At 38.6% G+C, this 24,385-nt stretch overlaps 3 protein-coding genes across 5 annotated transcripts; 2 read left to right on the top strand and 1 right to left on the bottom strand.

The window, feature by feature from the left end:
* Nucleotides 1–4,227: 4,227 nt before the first annotated feature.
* On the top strand, nucleotides 4,228–9,666 carry LOC309707453 (potassium voltage-gated channel subfamily A member 10-like). 3 transcript variants are annotated; one of them, XM_082534792.1, is made up of 2 exons: nucleotides 4,228–4,631; nucleotides 5,579–9,666. In XM_082534792.1, the coding sequence occupies exon 2, from the start codon at nucleotides 5,743–5,745 to the stop codon at nucleotides 7,432–7,434; it is 1,692 nt and encodes a 563-aa protein (XP_082390918.1). In that variant the 5' UTR covers nucleotides 4,228–4,631; nucleotides 5,579–5,742; the 3' UTR covers nucleotides 7,435–9,666. The 3 variants fall into 3 exon arrangements, with proteins under 3 accessions (XP_082390918.1, XP_082390919.1, XP_082390920.1); XM_082534793.1 differs by having other exon boundaries at nucleotides 4,228–4,370; XM_082534794.1 differs by lacking the exon at nucleotides 4,228–4,631 and adding an exon at nucleotides 4,648–4,736.
* Nucleotides 9,667–15,471: 5,805 nt separating this feature from the next.
* Nucleotides 15,472–19,786, top strand: LOC309707179 (uncharacterized protein). The gene is made up of 6 exons (XM_082534330.1): nucleotides 15,472–15,951; nucleotides 16,503–17,099; nucleotides 17,225–17,335; nucleotides 17,583–17,644; nucleotides 18,615–18,875; nucleotides 19,137–19,786. Exons 2-6 carry the CDS (start codon nucleotides 16,511–16,513, stop codon nucleotides 19,173–19,175), a joined length of 1,062 nt encoding a protein of 353 aa, XP_082390456.1. The 5' UTR covers nucleotides 15,472–15,951; nucleotides 16,503–16,510; the 3' UTR covers nucleotides 19,176–19,786.
* Nucleotides 19,787–21,748: 1,962 nt separating this feature from the next.
* Nucleotides 21,749–23,700, bottom strand: rplp2 (ribosomal protein, large P2). Its single transcript, XM_082534953.1, has 5 exons — nucleotides 23,593–23,700; nucleotides 22,352–22,475; nucleotides 22,234–22,282; nucleotides 22,047–22,142; nucleotides 21,749–21,878 (listed from the first exon to the last, which is right to left on the bottom strand). Exons 2-5 carry the CDS (start codon nucleotides 22,472–22,474, stop codon nucleotides 21,802–21,804), a joined length of 345 nt encoding a protein of 114 aa, XP_082391079.1. The 5' UTR covers nucleotide 22,475; nucleotides 23,593–23,700; the 3' UTR covers nucleotides 21,749–21,801.
* Between the last annotated feature and the right edge of the window lie 685 nt (nucleotides 23,701–24,385).

Genomic DNA, 24,385 nt, shown 5'->3' on the forward strand with positions numbered 1-24,385 from the left:
AACATTGAACCTGCCAGAACATAATGTTTATTTGACAGCTTTATAAGTTCATGCATTATTATTTTAAACCCTTGGGGCATCCTGGTGGATGGAGGATTTAAGACACTGACCATGCAGTCTGTCAGTGTTCAGCTATACTTCCTTTCTGGCATTTTGCCTTTTAAATATCTGCTGTCCCTGTTGAACAAAAGAGTTGAGAAATTACACTTATAATATACACTCAACAAAAATATAAACGCAACACCTTTGTTACTGCTCCCATTCCCCATGGGATGGACGTAGAGACCTAAAATTCATTCTAGATACACAATATAACCATCCCTCCCAAACAGTGGTCACAAATCAGTCCAAATGTGTGGTAGTGGGCACATCTGCTATATTGAGATAATCCATCCCACCTCACAGGTGTGCCACATCAGGATGCTGATCTGACATCATGAGTAGTGCACAGGTGTACCTCAGACTGCCCACAACAAAAGCCCACCCTGGAATGTGCAGTTTTTTGCGCTATTGGGGGTCTGGGGACCCAGAACCGGTCAGTATCTGGTGTGACCACCATTTGCCTCATGCAGTGCAACACATCGTCGCATGGAGTCTATCAGATTGTCAATTGTGGCCTGTGGAATGTTGGTCCACTCCACTTCAATGGCTGTGCGAGGTTGTTGGATATTCGTGGGAACTGGTACACGCTGTCGTATACGCCGGTCAAGCACATCCCGAACATGCTCAATGGGTGACATGTCCGGTGAGTATGCTGGCCATGCAAGAACTGGGACATTCTCAGCTGCCATCTGCCCTGAACAATGTGAACCATGATTCATCCGTGAAGCGCACACCTCTCCAACGTGCCAGACGCCATCGAATGTGAGCATTTGCCCACACAAGTCTGTTACGGCGACGAGCTGGAGTCAGGTCAAGACCCCGATGAGGACGACGGGCATACAGTTGAGCGTCCCTGAGACGGTTTCTGACAGTTTGTGCAGAAATTGTTTGGTTGTGCAAACCAATTGTTCCAGCAGCTGTCTGGGTGGCTGGTCTGAGACGATCTTGGAGGTGAACCTGCTGGATGTGGAGGTCCTGGGCTGGTGTGGTTACACGAGGTCTGCGGTTGTGAGGCCGGTTAGATGTGCTGCCATATTCTCTGAAACGCCTGTGGAGACGGCTTATGGTTGAGAAATGAACATTCAATGCACGGGCGACAGATCTGGTTGACATTCCTGCTGTCAGCATGCCAATTGCACGCTCCCTCATTGCTTGTGGCATCTGTGGCATTTTGCTGTGAGACAAAACTGCACATTCCAGGGTGGCCTTTTGTTGTGGGCAGTCTGAGGTACACCTGTGCACTACTCATGATGTCAGATCAGCATCCTGATGTGGCACACCTGTGAGGTGGGATGGATTATCTCAATAAAGCAGATGTGCCCACTACCACACATTTGGACTGATTTGTGACCACTGTTTGGGAGGGATGGTTATATTGTGTATCTGGAATGAATTTTAGGTCTCTACGTCCATCCCATGGGGAATGGGAGCAGTAACAAAGGTGTTGCGTTTATATTTTTGTTGAGTGTATTTAAACTACCCAATAAATTATAATATAGTTTGGACACAAAATTCTATTAGTCAGAAGGTAAATTTACCTGTGAGATTTCATAAATAGTCATGTGGGGAAAAAATGTGTTTTCCCAGGATTCTTTGCGGTCTGTTAGAAACAAAACAGCCCATGATTCAACAGCAGCTTCTATATAATATTAATTTAATTCAGTAATGTTTATGGGCATTTGTTTATTCACAGCTTTCTTAAGGTCCCATCACAACATTTCCATCAGGTTGAGATCTGGACTTTACCTGGACAACTACAATACCTTGACTCTCCTTATTCAGGCATTCTGTTGTAGACTTGGGATCATTGTCATGTTGCATGACCCAGATTGGGCCAAACTTTAGCTGTCGGACAGATGGTCTCACATCGACTCTAGAATACTTTGGCATACGGAGGAGTTGCCCAGCTGATGCTGATAGATACCAAATCACACTTAACAAACATTTAACTGAGGCCAATAAAGTATGAGATGAAGCACTAGGGTTTTGTGCAGCTTCTTTCAGCATTCCACAGTCTGACCAAATTTCCGAGGAAGATTTTGGAAAGTGTCTTGAATATTTTACGCACGTGAATAAACTTTCTCACTGTAAAATAATGGACTGCAAATGCTTGAAAATGGCCTTAAACTGCTTCACAAACTGGTGTGCAGCAACAGTTGCTAAGATCACTGTTAATGTCTTTTCTTCTTTGCAATGTGTTAACACACAGCTGAATGCTCTAGACAGCAAACTGCCAAATTGTCTGCTTTTATAGAGGGGCTCACATTTGCTGATAATCAGTTAATCAACTATATTAATCAACTACACGGCCTCTTAATCTCTATGGAAGTATAACTATCTTTTTGGCATGTAGTCACTGTAGTCACATACATATTTGCTCTGCAAAAGTATACTTTTTGCAGAGCAAAAGAGAGATGAATCAAGCATTCTAATAATGTATTTCCTAGTGCTAGTTAAAGTAAATACTACTCTTCATTAGATCAAAAAGTAAATGCTGGATTTTTACCTATGTCAGTGTTTTCGGGGTGTGACATTGCTACGGTTACTAAAGAAACTTGATACTTCTTTCAAATATTGCAAATTTTAAGCTTTCATAAGCTGTTGTTACTATTTCTAGCAGGTGTCCATGGCTCAAAGTCAGGCTCCATAAAGGTGTGCAGGAGGTGATTTGTACCCATGCAGCGTCAGTATGGTTCACACAAGCCTTCACGTTGGAGAAAATGCTTTGTCAACACACTGTGTTTATCAGTAAGGTGACAGTGTCATCGGGGAGAGGGCTGAATATTGGGAGGGAGGAGCTATGGATGATGGATTGAGGGCTGCATGAAAGGGCAGAGGGAGGGACGTTATCCCTCTGGTACCTTGTCGGTACTCGTGAGACAAGTAACACTGCAGCAGCTGCAGTCCACGTCATCCTGGAGCTCATATCTCAGGCATTTACCGCCCCTTTCCTCATTTCAGTGACAAATCGTTTTGCAGAGGAATACATCGATTATTTACCCTCTCAGCCTGACTCATGTAGTATATGAACACCCCTCGCTGTCCATCTTCCTGTCCTTCTTTGCCTGTCACAAATTCTATTATGAAGTGTTTAAGTGACAGGTCATGCTTCGACTGACTGCACTCTCAATGACATGTCCAGGATATAACAGGATCACACAAGAAAAAGATCCCTACATATTGAGAATGTTGACCTAGCTGGGTGATGTTTGCACATGCAAGTCTCTGTGTGGCCATGCTCTATGTGCATGAATTTCCCCTAAGTTAATATTTATGAATGTACATGAGCATGATGTTCATGTGAGAACACATAATGACATGTCAAGAGGTGAGTGTTGATGATCAATGGGAAAGCACAGACTGTAAAGTCTTAATAGTTTTCTGTGACCTTGAAGCCATGTGAAGTAGTCCTGCTCAGTATTACAGGGGCTCAGGAGACAGCCGATTCCTGGCTGCAGCAGAGCAAAAGTGAGATGAAGGAAGGATTTCTGGTTTCCATCAACTGGTTTTATATCCAGTAACATATTAATCAAACTGTGCTGCCAAATAGGATGACATTCTGAGAAAGTGCAAGGTTATGTTCAATTAAACTATACTAACTAGTATAGCATCTCTGTAATTAAAGTATTTCAATTTGAATTGGACTTTAGCTGCTTTATTAATCTGACAAAATCTCAGTTGCAGAAGGTGCAGAGGTATTTAAGTCTTCACACCTCAAGGGGAGAGCACAATCAGAATATACTAAACCCCTGTGAAAAGTTCAACCATTTATCAATAGAATTCACTAAAATATGTGTTGTAATTCATATTTTTCACACACTAGAATTAGCACGTTATAGATTTGCATCACATGTTTGCAGAGCCATTGTAAAAAGCAGATTTCTGTTAAGATTTAGAAAACAGTTGTGACAGTTTTGTCAATGGCAGGTGAAGTAACAGTTCACATCTGTGTACATGTGTAAATAAAAGGGAGGTGAAGCCCCTAGGATGATGTGTTCTTCTGCTTAGGGTAATAAGGGTAATGGCAAGTATTGTAACAGGGAAAAAATATGGTTAAATCCCAAGGTGAGGGTGGGTTGGATGATCCTGTATGTGGGTGCTTACTCTGCAGGAAAGGCGGAAAAGAGGGGGTCCCACACTCCCTTTGCCTCATCAAACAGCGATTGGCTCCTGCGGAGTAAATCTCCTATCACAGAGCTTACCTATCTCCAGTGGTGGAGGAGGGAGGAGGGAGAACAAAGCCAGGTGACCCCCACATTTAAAGTACAGTGAGTTCGCTTTACGTGTGTTTTAGTTTGTCTGTGTTTGCGTGTGTGCGACTGTGTACGTTTGTGAGTATGTGTGGGTACCTCTGGCATCTCTGGTTTCGTATTCGGTGTTAAATTACCCAGTGGGAGCTTTAATAGAGCTTGAGACACTCTTGATTGTGAGTCTGGATAAGGGAGAGTGAAGGGAGTGAAGGGGAGCAGAGCGGAGCTGCCAGGCAGGATTAGAGAGGACACAATAACTTCTGCAGAGCGGGGACATGGGTGAGTGGTACAGGCATCTGCACACAGCTGGATTTAAACTTTTAACTTTTTAATTGAAAATTTGGACGTGATTTGGGAGCGCTTTGATGTTCAGACCTTGTTAAGGTAATATCATTTGTTGTGTCTTTCAGTATCATCTTGGTGTGAGATAATGCTGAGTTAACTCAATTTTAAGGTTTCTGCAGCAAAAAAAATCATTATAATAATTGATTCAAATGTCTGAGATCCAAGAACTCTGTCCAAAATGCACTTTTTTGTCCATTTTTTTTATTGGGCTCAGTAACTCCTTTCCAAACATATATCAATATACCATTTCAGTTGTTTGCATAACCTCTATATAATATTCTTACATAAGAACAGACTGTTACATTATCTGCTACATTGCAAGTGGAAACTGAGTCCCAAGTCTGTCAGGGCCCTTGGTGTCTAGTGGACACAGAGGTTGCAGCCTTCGCGCGTGTGTCAGGATTTGGTTACCTGTCCGAACCAGACAAACGGAATGATAAACAGCATCTTAGAGATAAGGTAAATGTGATGCTGATAGACTATCCTGAGGCTGAACAGCGTCTGGATGGATTAAACAAGTCACTAGTTAGGTACTTACAGACAAACATTTAGATACTGAGACAAAATAAATGTGCTTTGGTTTTGATGAATCTCTGTTTTCAGTCATAAATGAAAGTTCAGATGTTTTTCTATAATGAAACAGCTTTGCCATACATATCAGCAATAATACCATCCATACTCCATGTAAGCATTTTCAGGGCCGAATTTGCCGAGTTTGTGTTTTCATTCAGGCTATTGGAGAGAATTTTGGGGGGGGGATAACTGCACAAGCAAAGTATCAGATGGCTGGCACTCTGCTTATCTAAACAGGAGCTGACAGAGGTGTATTGCAGCATTTGTCCAATTTCACAACATTCCTTTTTCCCACCCCTATTTCACAGATTACACAGAGGTCTGAACCCAAAAAGTAGTGTACAGCTGCCTGAATGATAACCAGGAGGAGGGAGCCCCTGCCAGGATCTTCCGTGTGGCACTGGCTGTGGTGTCTCCTCTGTCTACAAAAAAACGTTGATAGACAGAGCTGTGGCTAGTGACAAGACAGGCAATGGAGGTGCCACTAGTTAATTTTGAGAACATGGATGATGTTGGCATCAACCTGGGAGACCCAAGTGATTCTGGGTACCCAACCTCACCTACATCAGAGGCCGCTGATCAGAACCTTTTAACCCAGCGTTTGACTTCTCCTCAACAGTCACCACACAGAAGACGACGCAGCCATCAGTCTGGTGCAGAGGGGCTCTCACCTTCCACTCCTCTTACACTGACCACCAAAGCCAACTCCAGCAGTGGCAGTTTGATCTCTAATCTAAAGCTCCTGATCAACAGTGAGTCTCCCACCAACAGTGTCTTCAGTAAGATGCCGAGGGATTATTACGAGAGTGAAGATTTGTTTGAAAAGCACTACATGGAAGAAAAAGATGAGAAAGTTGTCATCAATATTTCAGGACTGATGTTTGAGACCCAGCTCAGCACCCTGAATAAGTTTCCAGAGACACTGCTTGGAGACCCTATGAAGAGGATAAGCTATTTTGACCCAATGAGAAACGAGTACTTTTTTGACAGAAACCGTCCATCTTTTGATGGGATTCTCTACTACTATCAGTCAGGAGGGAGAATCCGCAGACCAGCCAATGTACCTTTAGATGTATTTGCAAATGAAATTGTTTTCTATGAATTGGGTCATGAAGCAATGGAGCAGTTCCGTGAAGATGAAGGGTTTATCAAAGAGCCAGAAGTTCTTTTGCCCACCAATGAACTCCAGCGACAGTTTTGGCTACTGTTTGAATACCCAGAGAGCTCCAGTGCGGCCAAATCTGTTGCTCTGGTTTCTGTCCTTGTTATTGTCATCTCTATCTTCATATTCTGCCTAGAGACTCTGCCAGAGTTCAGGGAGGACAATGACTTTATTCCGGGTGTAACCCAATTTATCAATGGCACCCGAGAAGATGCTAACCTTCATCAGACCACTAAAAACCTGCTAGCATATTTCACTGATCCCTTTTTCATAGTGGAGACTATTTGCATAATTTGGTTTTGCTTTGAACTCGGTGTCCGCTTCGTAGTGTGCCCAAGCAAAAGTGATTTCTTCAATAACATCATGAATATCATCGACATCGTCTCTATTATTCCTTACTTTGTAACCCTGGGAACAGAGCTGGCTACAACACCTGATGACGATATGAACTCTAGTCAGAACATGTCTTTAGCAATCTTAAGAATCATCCGACTAGTGAGAGTCTTCAGAATTTTTAAGCTCTCCCGACACTCAAAGGGACTTCAGATTTTGGGGCAGACCCTGAAAGCCAGCATGAGGGAACTGGGCCTGCTAATCTTCTTCCTATTTATAGGAGTCATCCTATTCTCAAGTGCCATCTACTTTGCAGAAGTGGATGAGCCCCAGACACAATTTGTTAGCATCCCTGATGGCTTCTGGTGGGCTGTGGTGACGATGACCACTGTGGGTTACGGCGACATGTGCCCCATCACCATGGGAGGCAAAATGGTCGGCACTCTCTGTGCCATTGCTGGTGTCCTGACCATTGCCCTACCCGTCCCTGTCATCGTGTCCAACTTCAACTATTTTTACCACCGTGAGACTGAGCAGGAGGAGAAACAGGTGATGGATGCAGCAGCAGAGGCTGCCCAGAAAATGTCAGCTGCAAATAAGTGTGGAAGCACACTTTCACTAAACAAAAGTAACAGCACCTGGCAGAATGAAAAGAATGGCATGCACTGATAAAGAAACTCAAGTATTTATTTATATAAAGGGCATGAAAAACAAATGGACAAAACAAACATATCCATTAATAAGATACACTGGCTAATCAGTTTATCTTTCTCTCTATTTTATACAACAAACATGGCAGCATTTGTGCAGATAAATTACAGTATTAATAAGAACCGTGTGGTCCTGTGGCAACCAGGATAGGCTCCAGCCACCCTGCAACTCTGACTTAGATAAAGGGTTATGGATAAATCTATGGATGTATGTTTGACGATACAGTTTTCACAGAAGTTGTCTGCCTGCATGTGAATGTGTCAAAGTGCAATTACTACAACTACTGTCAGTTACCTTTATGAAAATGACTGAAAGGTATAACATATTATCTTTCATTCAGTGCACTTTGAAGAAAAATGTCATAGTAATTATGTACTTGAGGCAAATACTTAATCTTGGAAAATGTTATTGTTAGAGTAAATACTGTAACGACGGGACAGGCAGTTGTATAATGTCCCTCTGGGCTGTATTAGCAGACTAAGTGACGGAAGAAAACAAATCAAAAATTATTTTGAGCAGCAGTAGAACTGGAAGTATATTCAGTACTCATATTACATCACAGTCCCATGTCAGTCTATACTTCATCATAATCAGCAGAATCTTGAGAGGACTTGGCATGATTTTCAAGGGCAGATGAATGTATCCAGGCAAAAGGACATCAGCACACGCAGTGACTTATCAGCAAATCTATTCTTGTGGAGAAGCAGCGCTTCTCCATATGACACAGCATAACAATATCTGTGTGACAAACAGTTGGCACATTAGCATGTCCGCCATAAATCTTTTAGATGGCTGAAGAATATAAATCTAATATAATAGAGTATAATGTTGTACATGCAGTAGTTGCATGAAAAAGTTTCAGCTTTTAAAATCAACTTTTCTTTTATTATTTGGGATTTTGCTCCAAATTATGCACATTAGATATATGGATCACCTTCTAAAGTGTAATGTGAATTTACCCTTTAAAAAACACATCAATCCAATGCACTTAATGCTTTTTTCCACATATCTCTTAAGCACTTTTGGAATTTTGCACCATCCACTGTTGGCAGGGGAAAAAAATGTGTAAAAAAAATGTGAAAGAACATGTGTCTTCAGTTTGTATCTGAGAGAGCTGGAGAAAGGACAAAGGCAAAAAAAAATTGACTTTGCACTCTTATTTGAACATATCTCCATTTGCCTTCTTTCTCTCATTTTTAACTGCATGGCATAGTGTGCTGGAATGAGGTTTACTTCTTGTTATCAGCAAATGAACCTTTGAATATTTACTGTGGCTGAATGCATTGTAGTATTTTAACCATTATAGTAATGAGCATTGTATTCCATGTGATGGGAAAAGCCAATACCTTAAGTGGATTTGAGAAAAGAAGAGAACAAATGATAAATGTGCACAGTTTATTTGAATTGGTACTATATATGCATGCCACATTTTGACCTTGAAAATGTACTGTATGTAAGTTTATGAAACATATAAATACAGCTTGTACTAAAGTGTAAATGGATATAGTTGAAAAACAGTTGGTACCTTTCTAATAACCTCACAATATGCAATAATGACGTGACGTGCGGATGAAAAAAAAAATGTATTTTTCACCCATGGAAAGAGCAATACCTGTAATTAAAATGCAATAAGGTGACATCAACGTCACCTGGGTACTCAGCACTTTACAATGTCATGAAGCACTTAATATCTAAGGACTCTTACTGTGTGTGTCAACATTGTACAGTTCAAGTCATAATTTGCTGTTTTATTTATTCAGCAAAGAGTGCCTTTCATTAAACGTGTATTCTAAAAGTGTGAAGTTTCCTTAGATAATTTCTTTTCTGGGATGAAATGCACCTGTGTTTTAATTTAAATGTTTAAAACATCTTTTTCTCCCCTGTGTTTAATAATAATGGTGATGAATGGAGGTGTAAGTCTCAGTGTATAGCTTTAGGCATGAATACTCATTAACGCCTCATGTTAGCTGTTATTAACGCCTACTCGCTGTTGGTTCTCTGCTGATATCATGATGGCATCCCTCTCTGTATCTTCAGGTTTCTATAAAAACTCATGCCTAACACTGTGTCACATCACGAGACAGAAAAAGTCAGGCTGTTTTAAATATTGATGTATATCAAGACTGGAGGAGCAGATGTTTGTCATTGTGTGTTCTCTAAAAAAAAGCCTATAAAGAATAGAATTTCTGTCAGAAATAGGTGTGAAGATCAAAAAGGGATTATCAAATTATAGAGCAATCTAAAAATGGGGGGATTTTGAGTCAAAAATGTGAAATAGAAACGTGATTAGCTTTTCCTTTCTATTGGCAAAGCTCGTCACTGGATGGAGAAATTCTAATACTGTGTGCCTAACAATGCCTTTGACTGGGATCGTTTCTGAAGCAAAAGCACCAAATTAAATATGCAGACCTTATGAATCATTTATAAGACTATCTATCTTGGCTTCTAAGGCTAGGCACTGACTATTTAACTTGTCTTACTGTCCCATACAGTCACAGGAAGGAAACATTTTCAGTTGGTATGTGTAAACGATATCAAGGTATTATGAGTGTAGACTTTATATATCTAATGCATTTTTTGTGCTAAGTCTTTCCTCCATCAAAAACGTAGTTGCAGTGTTTTCATGCTGAAACATACTGACTGTTTTATTACCATCTGTTTGGAGCCCTGTCCGTGTCTCTAGTTAACACTCAGGTCAGCGGGCCACCATTCTGCCCCACTGATCACTGATTGTACAGTGATAGCCCAAAGACAAGGTCTGGTAGCATTTTAGCATTTAACAGACAGGTGGCTCTGGCAAGGTCAAAGCTAATGTGAGGCTATCATTTATAATTCATTGGGTGTTTAATGAAGAGATCACATCTATCCTGCCTTACAAAAAGATTCACCCCAAGAAATCCATTCAAAGCAGATGGTCCAGTCACTGTGACACAGCACACTGTACTGCACCCCTTAATGGATCTAAAAATATCACTGTTGCATGACTCTGTTTATCCTTTTACTCTCCAAGTTAGTGACAAGCTCTGTCTCGTTGCTTTAAAAGAAAACAATGGACTGGTCTCACATGAAAGCTCAGACAATGAGTCTCATATCAGTAGATTGGGTTACTGTTTTGTCAGCAGACACGTTAAGCCAATTTCAAAGCTGCACAGACAGCAGCCTGTGTACTGTAGTTCACACCCTCCTGAGGGCAAAGTCACTTGGACCTCTGCAGCTTGTGTTTGTAATAAAACTCTAAAAAGTCTCCAGTTTCTTCCAGTGACTTGGATGCTGGAACAAGCCCAGTAAAAACAATGCTTGATGACCTTGTTGTTATAGAGTTTTGATCAAAGTGTGAAGGCAGCGCTGCAATGAGTGGCAATGCAATCCTCACAGCTTTAATATTGATTAATACCTACGGTATTACTTGAATCATTGATTCTGTGCCATGAGTTTACTGACTGAGGACTTTTAGACACGGCTTCTGCATTACTCTTATAGCCTTTTTATTAACTAAAGAACTAATATGATGACCTTAGAAAAACAAAACCAAAGAAGAGCCGCTTTACAACAAATGAGCAGTAGCTGTTTGGCACAGGACAAACCAATCTTGCAAGGTACTCCATCTGCTCTCTCAGCACTCGAGGATGAAGAACAGAAAGGTCGACGTACACCTCTTTACAGTGGAGAGGGGATCAGGCATCCTGGCACTATGTGATAACACGATGCTCCACAGATGGGGTTTTGTTGGGAAGTCCTTTCAACCGTTGTTTTGTTTGTTCACCTATGCCGGAGATCATTTATGTTACATCTAAAATGTAATCATCACGCATGAATCAACTTCTAGGTAATAATTAAAGAACCTCATATCTCAGTCCTCCTTATTTGGATAAGGCTGATGATATTTTATGTTTCTGATTGTCAATAAATGTCATTAAAAAATTAAAACAATGAAAGGATCATAGTAAATGTTACTTAATATCATAAGGTAAAGATCAGATATCATTTAACATAACCCAAACAATTCCTTCTTAGCAAGACTTAGCAACCCTCTCTTATATAAAAGTGACGTTATTTCTGGTACTTTCTGAATCCTCAAAGTTTGGCATTTGGCGAAAACCATCTGGGTTTTATGACACCATGTTATGAAGAGACCATATTTAGGTGAGTTGGAGCTAACTAATTTTTTACGTTAACATTAGCAAGTTTAATGTTGACGTTAAAAAATAGCAATTAGGAACACCGCAACCAAGTAGTCATCCCTACAATACTTCTTTGAAGTCCACCAGCTGGGGCGTTGTAATGTGACTAATGTAAGTCTAAAGTCTGTGACACAAGACAATATCAGAGACAGACATGTTTGCAAATGAGAATTTTAAGACACCCAGAAACAAAACATACCCCAACGGACTTTAAGCCTGGATTATAGTTAGTGGCGGACACAGTCACGGATAGCTCAGTGCATGCGTAGTTGGTGCATTGTAAGGTAAATTATCCACGGACCCTTCCATTCACCGTCCGTTGAAGAAATTTACGTCACTGGAACCCAAGTGGACCCCCTTGGACTCTGGGACACGGAAAGTATAAAACTAGCTTTAGACTGTATAGATTTAACATGTAGACACAGATCTCTGCTGATTATTCATTTTTATTAATTGACTAGTTCATTTCAAAAATATAAATATAACTACATTATATAACTACAATAAATTATAAACAAAAACCAAGGCAAAACACAACAAGGTGTTGTGGATATCTCTATATACCAAGGATTTTTTCACATTCTCCAAAAGGAATAGAGTGAAGTTTACACATACATGCGGTTTACACTTTTTAAAATAAAATAATCCTAGACTTAAGCCCAACCACCTGGTGTTTAAACTGTCAGTCTGCCAATCAAAAGAAAGCTGATTTCAAGGAAAAATGTCCTAAAGGCAAAGGAGCTTAAACAGCTGTTTCAAGCATCTTACAGTATAAAAAGCAGATTACTAAGAATTAGCTTGACCTCTAAGTTATGCAAAAACTACTTTAGTGGAGTCCAAGAATTAAAAAAATATTGAGGCAGAAATGGGCAGATTAGGTCCACTTTAATTTAAATAGATGTGTTTTTAAAAACTATTTCAAGGATGAGGAAAATTAGCAATAGCAACTAAATTGTTGTTAGTTGACCGTGGCTCAGGGGGTTGGGTAGCGTATCTGTAACCGGAAGGTCGCCGGTTCGATCCCCGGGCTCTCTGTCCTGGTCGTTGTGTCCTTGGGCAAGATACTTTACCCTACCAATGGCGCGATATGGCATCCTTGCTTCTGTCAGTCTGCCCCAGGGCAGCTGTGGCTACAACCGTAGCTTGCCTCCACCAGTGTGTGAATGCGAGAGTGAATGAATAGTGGCATTGTAAAGCACTTTGGGTGCCTTGAAAAGCGCTATATAAATCCAATCCATTATTATTATGCCATCCTGTAGATGTGCTAGCTTTGGGCTGACAGTTAGCCTCAAGTGGCCATTTTCATGAACATGGCGGTTTATGCAAAATATACTGCTCTACTGAATAACATATATAAAAACAAATAAATTATTTGTTTCTATTTTATTCTTATTTACTAAAATCTGTAGTCTCCAACTGTTAAGATCACTGAGCTTTGCAGTAAAATTGGATGCACTGCTTAGATTTATGTCTTAAGTGAACTGGATTTCCTTCCTCTTTAACATCTACAATAAATGTGAAACTATGTTACACATTAACAGATTCCTGCTTGTATTTCCTTTCTGATTCAGCATTAAAAGTATAAGGACTTTGTTTCAGAAACCTCTTAAGTTGTTAAATGACATGATGATGAACTTACATAACTCAGTTTCATTTTCTGGTGGCTAGCTTTCAATGCATCATATACGCTATTACACCATTTAATCAAAAAGCCTCTAGGGTGTATTGTACAGCAGTATTATTGGCTAGAGACATTAATGTAATCACTGTATGCCCTAGTATCTGTTTATATGTGTTTTGTTAGCACAGCTCTGCATTACCTGGGTAATACTCATCTATCATTTTAAGACTGGAGAGTCCCTAGACAGAGGATGAGTAATTATTCAAACAGATAAAGATTTACAGCAGGTAAACGCGCTGTGGCTGCTCCGCTGCACTGCGTCAGCCCTGGAGGTCAATGACCAGATCTTGTGGGACGAAATGTGAGTCTCACATTTGTCCAGCTTAAGACCCATGAAAAATGAAAAAGGTGACCTGAAGTATCATGTGGGGCCAGACAGTAATGCATTGCCTTGAAGACCACAAGGTGCTTTGCACATCTGCAACAGCCAAGGTTTTTCATAAAGTCAGGTTAGGGATCTGTTTGTGAAAAATTACTGGAAATGATGCAATCATAAAGGCACAGTTCTGTGGAACTGAAAATGTTACGCAAACATGTGGATACCAAAAGTGAAACTATTTTGTATACTGTGGAACAACAAATTATGTAGGCTTACCATATTTTTGAATGCAAAAATATAGTCAAATTTATCATTAAAGAAAACAAAACAAAAAACAAACCTTAATCTGTAAAGGTAACAAGTGAAAACAGCATCAAATAAATATAGTATAGTCAAGCATACTATTTGTGACTAAATTTGTGCTGCAGCATGGAATAGCATGAAATGTATGAATACAAAAATACATACTTACATATGTGTATTGAGATTAAATACTTATAAGAAAAGTAAACTACTCTATGGCTTATGGCCTGCAGGGAAATAATGTAAATGCTTGTTTGACAGTGAAAGCCTCCAGAACATGTTTTAAGAGGGACACCCAGTGGCTTCACTTTGGTACTACAAACTGTATAAATGTATCAATCATTCCACCCTGGACAAAGAACAACCTGCAAAATTGCCATGACATTCATGCACATGGTGACTCTATGTACCACAATGGTATCCATAACTTTTGTGTGAATTTGTTTCCTGTTGTTCAGATTATGTAATAACACACTGATGAACTAAAGGCTCATAAAACATGATGTAGCTTACCGGCATGAGAGGCTCCAGTTTGGGATTCTGTTAATCTTTAGCCGCCTATACAAAGAGAAAATTCAGTAAGGTTATCAGCAGCCTGCAAAATTACCATAAAGTTAAATAACAACTCTCTAAATTACTTTCAACAGAAACTGAGCTCTATAACCTAGACCACCATACCAGTAAAGCACAGGTATGTGATTGTTGTAGGACACAGAATGGACTATGCTTCAGTATAGAGAAACTCAAAAACTTGCACAAATTAAATTGATATATTATGTGGTTTGAAACCTTTTCTTCTATTATAAGATCAAATGAAGGAATCTATGGGGCAATTAATCACTGAAAGATTATTAAACTACTGTCTCCTGTTGTGTATCTGCCACTAACATGCCTTAACGTTGCACCTTCTATGGACTTCCAGTAAATCAGCCAGATAACAGAGTACTGATAAGAGTCAGCTGCAGACAGAAAGACTGTTGATAAGTAAGCACATAAATAAGGGATAGGCATGTTTTACAATTAAACAAAAATAGTTTGTCTGATCACAACCACTTCCTGGAAATACTTCACCGCAATGCATAACAGTGCTCTATGCTTGGAAAACTGCAAGGGAAAAGTTGTGATTACAAAATCCTGGGAACTGTGTTATCATATGTTGTCACAAGAGCATCCAGTCAGTTTTGGGGAATAAAGGTTTTAATGAAAGTAAATTAAAGCAAATGGTGCAATCCAAGTGAAATGTTAGAGGTGCTCGGTTTTAAACTATAACAACAAAAAATAAATTCTGGAACATTTGTAATATATTCTTTAAAAAGTGAGTGGAAAGTAAACAGTACAGTTAAGATTGTTAGTTAAGTAGTTTCCTTGGAAACGAATCCCACCACAGGACTAAAGACATAATGGAAAATAAATGAGAACAATGTTATTACTCTACTACTACTACTATTGCTAATCATAATAATAATATCATTATTATAATACAAGTAGTTTCGTGATTACTTTTCCAAGACATCTGTATTAGAATACATAAAGAGACAGCCACATATTATCACAAATCAAGAAAAACACGCGCAAGAGTGGTTGAATGACCTAAATATAACCAAAAACAATCACTATGATTACGTCATTTTAAAAAACGTCGTGTTTTGTACTGCTTCCTCTAAATGCAGCCGCTGAAAGGAAGCAAAATGTCTTCCTGTAAAAATCGGCCAAAGCACCCGGTGGATATATTGTTTTACAGCAGAACCGAGGGCGAGGGTGAAACTGTAAACACGCGTTGAGTCTGACGTCTACTTTGGACACGAATGCAAGCAGGAAGACAGGTGGTGTTTTCCCAGCTTCCCGCCCACTCTGCGAAGGAGTTAGGAGGAGGGTTTTTGAGCAGGCAGCCGGACTTTGGAGCATATAACTTTTTAAAAAGAACCGTGAGTGGTGGTAGCCAGACTTGCACAGATCCTTGCAGAGATTTAAGATATTTGCGGTGTGTGAAGGTGAGTCTACATTTTGGCCTACTGCTAATGGTACTAATGCGTTTCTTGTTGTTTTGCAGTCTTTCTTCTTCCTCCAACTTGTTAATGGTATAATCCGCCTCTACAATTTTACCGCTTGTAGTTTAAAGTAAAACATTTAACGAACACTTAATAGCAACCTGTTTTCAGAAAGTCCCAGATTCGTATTTGTTTTTCTGTTTAGCTTTCGGTTGTGCTGTTGTTCAGATAAGGGAAGTTAAATATCTCCATACGGGTTATATGGAGCTACCTACTATTATTTATTCCAATTTAACAACAGACTAAAAAAAATATTTGCCATCTTAGTTGAAATTAATGATTATTGTGCCGACTACTTTCTTGCTACATTTATTAATTTGAAGGTCTAAAATTGTTACAAATGTTTACATTTTTCTCAGTATTGTTCAGTTTTGTTTTGTTTGTTACAATTAAGAAGATGATACCATCCATTGTCAGGTCATTTGGATTGAAATCGTATCCTTCAAAAGTGTTAAGGATGTGTTGTATATGTGGTGTTGTGTTTCACCTTTCAGAGTCCAATATGGAAACAGAGAAAGAAAAACAAAGGCCTCCACACAGCCAGTTGATTTCCGTGCCTCCCAAGGATACAGTCCGTCTCCTGGAGGTATACGTAAAACGTAGCCTCAGCCTAAATGATGGCACTCATGGGCTTAAAGTGGCTGGGAGGAAAGAAAAATGGGTGACAGTGCCAAAAAGACAAAGACATCATTCCAGCGACCCCTCCCTTCACTTGGCCCCTTCACTTGAGAATGTGGATGGCAAAGAAATTGATACATTCTCTCCGGTCGAACATGTACCAAACCAAACCGAGAAATGTCCCGAAGAACCAGAGAAACCGACAAAAAAATCAAAGAAGATCAAGAAAACCTCATTTTGGAAAAATATAATTGGCTTTTTCACCCGGAAGGACAATGAGGATAAAGACGATGAGCAGGACAGTCCACCAGACAAGTCCAAGTCCTCTGAGACAGTAACTAACTGCTTGCCCATTACACCAGTCACTTTACCAAAGAAGTCAACAAGAAAAAAGTCCCTAAGAAGAAGATTCTCAAAAAGGCAGCCATCTCTGACAAAACCAAACAAACCTGCTGACATCACTGGAGTTGAAGGTATGTCTGTGGGAGAACTGACCTTAGTTAATAAACAATGTTATTTTTTACATTTTTATAGTAAGCCAAATCACTGGAATACAAAAAAATACACATTTAAAAATAACCAAATCTTCATTTTGCAGCTGTTGTCAGTGTAACACCAACATACTCTTATTATGAGAAGGTGTCAGAGGAACTGGAAAAAATTGTCCATGAGGTCAAAGAAAAAGAAGAGGTTGCACCACTTTCAGATGGTAAGAAACTGTTTAGTTCTCTAAATTTAAGTCATGTACATGTCAGTCTGAAAATACTTCAGTATTGGCAACAAATTTGATGAAAGAAAAGTAAAACAACTCCTAAACCAAATGGAAGGTTTGTGCTAAAAATGTAACTATACCATACACTTAAACCCACATTGTTACATGTAGCAGACTGTGGTGTGAACAATGTTGTGAACTGCTCAGAGCATTAATTACACTTCATCTTTCTGTTTGGTCTCAGAGGAAGTAATTAACAGGATCATTGCTCTGATGAAGGAACAGGGTGATGCCATAGATGTCAAGGTTGGTATTAACTGTCAGTCTTGGAAAATTACAAATATTGAAATACTTTATGTGAAATAGTCGGCCTGTATATAATGCCTTGAATTTAAATTGTTTTTAATTACACAGATAAAATGTGTTTTAACAGAAAACAAAAGCTAACTAATAAATCTCAAATTATTATAAAGATAACCATTACCAACTCCAGTGAAAAAGTACAAACTCCTTCACAAATTCATGTTCAAGTTCCTGTGTTTGTCTGCAATACTTAATGGGTTTTTGTGAATTTGTCATGGGCATTTACTCCTGCATGTTTTCTGTTTTTACAATAAGAATAGTAGTAAACGAGGCCTACATGAGAACAGGAAGAGGTGTAAAGTTAAATATGCAAAGTTCTACTTAGCAGCATGTCAGCGTGTTTTGAAACTACAGTTAGTTTTTTGTTTTTTCATACAACAGGTTCACACATTAAATAAGTATGGCTGCATTTGGCAATACAAACTATTTAGAAATGTGATCAGGCATAAATACTAAAGATTTCATGACGACAGCTTCATAAGTCTGAGGATTTGCTGCTTTTCTTTGTATTATTGGATCATAAATTGTTTTTGGTATATTTCAAAAACATTTGCACATGTAAATATGGCCTTTAGAGATATTATCCACATTTGAGCTATGAGCATTTTTAATTTTCTGACATTTTATAGACCAAACAATCAGTACAAAGAGAAAATAAATGGGTTGCTAATCAATAATGTAAATGATCATTAGTTGGACCCATCATGAATCAGACTAAAAGCTTTCTGTTCTCTCAGCTACAGCTAATGATTATTTAGGCTTCCTGATAAGATAGCCTTGCACTCTATTAAATTGTAATTAGCTTTTTATCCCATTTTGTATAACTGTTCAGTAGCTGTTGACTTCACGTTTATTTTAGTAAATCAAAAGCAGATTGTATTAACAGACCTCCTCTTCTCCTTATGTCTTACAGATGAAAGATAACCCCACCCTGAGCTACTTCTTTCAGCAGATGACATACTCTTCCTTCCAAAAGCTTGCTGATGCATATGTTGAGAAAGAAGGTTCATCGACCCAAAAACCTCCAACTGTCTTACCAACAGCACCTGAGCTGGTCAAACTGGCTTTCACACTCGACTTCACGGCCAGGATAGCCGGACTCTCCAAACAGAATGTAGGCCACATTACTGGTCTGGGAAACCGTTATCTACAGGACCGATTTGAATACAGACAGGTAAGGATCAGATGAAATGGAGAGGGATAAAGCAAAGAGAGTAAACATTAGAAAGAAACAGCTTTCATGTGTTGTTCTCATAATAATGAAACGATGTTATCAGTTAATTATTGATTAAAATGGGAATGCAAATGTTCCCTTGCTTCAATATTTGAATGTATATCCCTAAAAAAGATGCTAAATATAGCGTACGATATTGTTTATTTTTAAAAATGACATTGAAAAAGTTTGTTTTATTTAAACTCTTATGTTCTCTTACAGGCATGCACAGATCATCCATGGTCTGACAGTGATGACTGAGAAGCAGCCAAGCAGAAACATAGCTGCACATTAAATTTTGACAACCCCTCTTAGCACTGTAGATGTGGTTAAGGATGCATTGCACACCTGAGTTCCTTTTTACAAAGGGGCTAGCTAAGAAATGCTTTAAGCCTGCAAAGAGACACATGCTGTAATCTATGTTATGTTTTCTTAATATTGTTTTTGAGTGCGTGTTAAACTATAAATTCGCAACAGAACGACTGCTGAGAAAACTGTTTGGATGTTGTTTGAGTGCATGAGTGTTGTCTTTCACATTAAGGTTCAACTGAGATATAAGTAAACTACTAACAAACACAGCTGGTTTCACAAAACTAAAAAACTGTGACACTTTGCTAGGTTGAGTTGTGTATATGAATTTGTAAAAATGTGAAAGATCAGTGCAATTTTTTATGTATAAGCTAAACAACTTGGTGCAAGGTTCTTGAATATTTTGGTATTCTAAAATGTGACTGATGTTTGTTTTTCATGAATGCTGGCATTCATATTAAATACTAAAAAGATGTTTATATTTTTTTCCATTGAGAATTGATGTATATCTAAAGGCTGGCTTAATTTAAGATCAACTTGACAATAAAAACAGCAAAAATTAAGACTTGCATCTCCCTTAATTTGTTGGAAAAATAATTATTGTGAAGAGTATTAAAAAAAATTCATTATCCTTCCACCACCTGAGAAACAGAAAAATGAAGCTAATAGAACAAATCAAACATCAGCCTTAGGCTATTACATACCTGCTCAAACCTGTTTAGGAGAGGCTAGAGATCTCTGTTTATACCTGTTAGGAAGCAGGCTTCAAGAAATAAAGCCATCAGCTTCTGACATACATGGGCCACACCTCTTAACCTTTGAATTCAGGTGTTTTCAATCCCATTGCCACGGCTATATAAAATCAGGCTCCTAGCCATGTGGTAGACCTTTCCAAACTTCTGTGGAAATAAGAGCTCACCGAATTCCAGCATAGTACTGTAACGGGAGTTGCTCGTGTAGGTATAATGTGCAAGTGGCTCGCTACTTTTGTCCATACAATGTATGCAGCTGCAGGTTGACAAAAACTTAGAAACTCTGTTCTAACAGATGAATGCAAGCTGAAGCAATAAAAAGACCTTGGGTCAGCCACACCTTTGTGTTTTACAACTAACATATAACAACATATTTTAAAAGCTGTACAACCCTGACAATAAAACAGACTTGTTAAAACTACTGCAATTATAAATAAAGTATGTTTTCATCAGCTTTGCAATAAATAAAAAAAGCTTTACATTGACAATTCAAAGTGTATAAAGAATCTGTATACATTTGATAGACTTTAATATATTTGGAATAAGCAAATATTAAATGGAAATCAACAGTCAATATAATTATTATGAAGTACTATGACTGCCTCAGTATCCTACTAAAAATAATGAACACGTGTGATTTTGTGCTGTGCTCTACAAAAAAAACGAGAAAAAGACAAATGGAACTGCATGATGAACACAACACAGTTATGAGTGTTGTGTATGACATGAACCACTGAGATCTGATTTAGTGAAACTTGAAGCAAAGTAAGCCCACACATCAGCGTTAATTCTTTGAGTACCGTAGTTAGTCATTTCAAAGGCAGCATTAAGAGATTAAGTTGCTTACTTCGTTGACCTTAATTCGGGTATCTTATGTAAGGCAAAAGCAGTTTGTGGAAGATGGCAGGTAGTGGAAAAATCCAGGTCACAGCTGAGTGACTATTTATGCTGTCATGCAATTTAAAAAATCAATTGCAAAAGATATATTGTGATGTGACTAATGACTCACTTCTAATTTATGCCCTTGCAGGGTTTTGGCTTGTGACAGGGAAACCACACAGGTAATCAATGACAGGTCACTAAGGTGTCCATCCATGCCAGCTGCATTACTATTCAACTTGTTGGGCAATCAAACGTCTTTACCATGAGAAATAACTATTGAGAGCACTGAACATTATGCTAGCTGTTGTTTGAAGCACATTACCAATCTACTGATTGACTTCTTCCCCCCTTCCTGTTGATCCTGTTCTCGTGAGTCTTGCAGTAATTTTAAAAATTAAGAATCATTGTGTCTGTATGGCTGCATTGATAATTATACAATTTATACTATCAACACTTTATTGGTATTTTTTTCCATGTTCCAAAAGACCCGTTTTACAAATTTCTATACTGTTTTTTTTTTTCTCCTTGTGACTGAATTGTTGTTACAGGTCATTTATGTGTTTCCTAAACCTTAAACACACCAGTTTCAATCTTGTTTTTTTATTATTTTGGTCTGGTCTGGTTCATGGACTGTCCCTCACTGCTCATACCATTATGTGGTTTCAATTATCTTACCAACAATACGACAGACAGACCACACGGAAGGTCTGGTTTGCCTAATGATGACTGGTTTCCTAGTCTTGTCTATTTTTAACATGAGACAAAAGCTTTAGCGTCAAGCCCCAGACACTTAAACTGTAATATCTTTGTGAATGATTACTTTTGCCCAGTCACAATTAGGTAAGGGTTATTTAAAATAAATATCAATTAAAGGACAGTAAGAAAAGGTGATTTTGTGTAAACCTTTTACATTTTTATTGCTTTTTAAACACAGAGAAGGCAGATTAATCAAAGAGACCAAAACCCATATCTTCGTCGGACTCTTCCGATTCTTCTTTCTTCTCTTCCTTTTTCTCTTCCACTGCAAACAACAAGATGTTGTTTAATGAAAAGATAAGTACAGAGAGTAGTTACCAGCGCTGAGATCCCACACAGCTAAACTTTTTCAGCGTTAGTACAAATTTATCATCCAAACTTGCAGAAGCTTTAATTTTCTTCTTTAATGACAGATATATAAATATATACGTACCAGCAGCAGGCGCAGCCCCAGCACCTCCACCAGCGGCAGCTGCAGCAGGTGCCGCCACGGCACCGCCTGCTGGTACGGAGGCTAACTTAGAGAGGCCTGTGGAAGAAAAAAGTGATACACAACTGTTAGCCAGCTCCAGTGTATATCATCTTGACCTCTGCAGTTATTTTCAAAGAAGGGCCTTTACCTGAGTTCACAACTTCATTGATGTCTTTACCATTGAGCTCACTAATGACCTGCAGAGAAGAGACAACTCAGCCACGGCACATTTTCAGAGGAAAAGGCTCAATGTTTTAGCAACAAACCTTATTTAAGCGTTCATCATCGGCCTCAATTCCCACGCTGTCCAAGATGGACTTGATGTCCTTGGCAGAAGGATTGGCGTTTCCACCGAGAACAGCCAGGAGGTAAGCGGCCACGTAACGCATTCTGTAGTGATAACGAAACAGAAGTGAAGAATCTGTGTGCCAAGTTACGAATGTAAATTGGAAAATTTCATTTCGAAAAGCATCTCAATATTCCGGTTTGTGTTACAGTTAATCTTGATGGCCTGATGATTTTTTACATTAAGTAATTAAAAGGGGGAAATCATGAGATTAGAGAACTTGAGTATAATGAGCATTGATGCTGCTAATTATATTACTAGAAGATAAACAGGTAACAATTTCAGAAAGTGTAAGTTTAGCTGTATTTCTTTTCTCTCAAAATAGGCCTGTAGTGGGTGACCACGCATGCAACCATGAATAGTCCATATATAGTTAAAGCAAGTCTTTTCTACATGTCTCAACAGAAATGTCGTTTTTTTGCTGCCCGTATGATCGGCAAACGTGTATTTTGTGCAGTACTAGCTGGTTAAAAATATGATAAATCATAGTCTTGGCAATATTCCTTTGAGTGGAAGGCCAAAATACGTTAGATTAGCACCTTTCTTTTTTAAAGCAGGAAAAGGTGATTTCTAAATTGTATTTTTATCGAGTAGTCTGACACTCAGAAATACTCCAGGTTTGCCACTAGGGGGCCTGCACGCACCCTCGGTGAATTTATTTAAGGACAACGATGAGTACTTTCATAAAGCAAAAAACTGAAGTGTATAACTACTAGTAGTTCTATAAGAATATTTTGATTCTTTAGTGTTTTTAAGATTATACTTTGAGTCTTTAAATATGTTCGGAGAACCCAGGTTTAGCAGTTCAGCTGTAGTGTAGCTGATGTTTTACAAATAAAAATACTAAACATTACACACGGACAAAAATCACCATACTAAATATGCAGGTCGCTGTTCGACTTTGTATTCAGTGCCAAGAACACATGGTGTAACAGCCTCTATGCTGGTGTGAACCATGTAAGCTGGATACATCAGTTGGGACCGACAGAGGCAGCATGGCGCCCAGTGTTTGTCTGTAGCAGTCCTCCATTATTGACAGTAATTTAGGCAACAACGACACATTTGTAGCCGAATAAAATCAACCATCAAACACGGGTCACCTTAAAAAATCATAAGGAGATACAAACTAACATCTATAATGTGACGGATAGTTGGACTTACTTTTAAGTCTAAATAGACACGAAACGTCGGTCACGCTAGAAAATCCGGAAGAGGAAGAGAGGCGGTACCGGAGGTTGTATGAGATAGAGTGCGTCGATTTCATTGGTCTGCTTGATGACAGATGTATACGTCAGAATCATTGTTGGACTTGGATTGTGGGTAATGTGGTACAGAATGAAGTCGAGCGTCTCACTGACCAAATAAATCGGTAACAATTATTATAATTTCAATATTAAATACACGCTGGTCTAAACTGCAGTTTCGGATCTAAAGACCACTGTACATTTATTCTGGAAGTGCCCAACTGAGAATAATTTCTTTTTATTGTTGAAAATATTGGTGAAATTATTTTCCATTGTGCAAACAACTTAGGTGGCTTATCTCCAGGAAAACAGCACACAGAAAATCGTTTTTGTGCACTGGGTCGTTGCTATTATAACTTTACTCTTATAATTTGCCAAATTTTACACCTATAAATGTAACTTTACAAGTAAGAAACCATGTTATTATTGATTTTTGGTGAAGAAGTCGAACAATTAAGTTACATTTGTATTCACTCCATTATAAGTTTATATATATATATATAACATGATTTAGTGGAAAATTTTTGTAGCAGAATGACACCTTTCATAAAAATACACTAAAAACATTCTATTGTTGTTATTATTATTCACTTTCCATGTACAGATTGGATAGTAAATTAACTGGCTTGTAACAATTAAGTCATATATCTACATTTAATATTTATAAGTAAATATAAATCAATTCTAAATATATATAAATAAAAATGTAA

This window comes from Aulonocara stuartgranti (assembly GCF_965226115.1).
Source record: "Aulonocara stuartgranti genome assembly, chromosome: 5".
NCBI lineage: Eukaryota > Metazoa > Chordata > Actinopteri > Cichliformes > Cichlidae > Aulonocara > Aulonocara stuartgranti.

What these genes read in the sequence shown, in the direction of transcription:
- LOC309707453 (XM_082534792.1), top strand. Translation starts at nt 5,743, where the DNA reads ATGGAGGTGCCACTAGTTAATTTTGAGAACATGGATGATGTTGGCATC.
- LOC309707179 (XM_082534330.1), top strand. Translation starts at nt 16,511, where the DNA reads ATGGAAACAGAGAAAGAAAAACAAAGGCCTCCACACAGCCAGTTGATT. An exon ending in TGACATCACTGGAGTTGAAG is followed by an intron (nt 17,100 to 17,224) that starts GTATGTCTGTGG and finishes TTCATTTTGCAG; the next exon opens with CTGTTGTCAGTGTAACACCA. An exon ending in GGTTGCACCACTTTCAGATG is followed by an intron (nt 17,336 to 17,582) that starts GTAAGAAACTGT and finishes GTTTGGTCTCAG; the next exon opens with AGGAAGTAATTAACAGGATC.
- rplp2 (XM_082534953.1), bottom strand. Translation starts at nt 22,474, where the DNA reads ATGCGTTACGTGGCCGCTTACCTCCTGGCTGTTCTCGGTGGAAACGCC. An exon ending in ATGATGAACGCTTAAATAAG is followed by an intron (nt 22,283 to 22,351) that starts GTTTGTTGCTAA and finishes TCTTCTCTGCAG; the next exon opens with GTCATTAGTGAGCTCAATGG. An exon ending in CAATGAAGTTGTGAACTCAG is followed by an intron (nt 22,143 to 22,233) that starts GTAAAGGCCCTT and finishes TTTCTTCCACAG; the next exon opens with GCCTCTCTAAGTTAGCCTCC.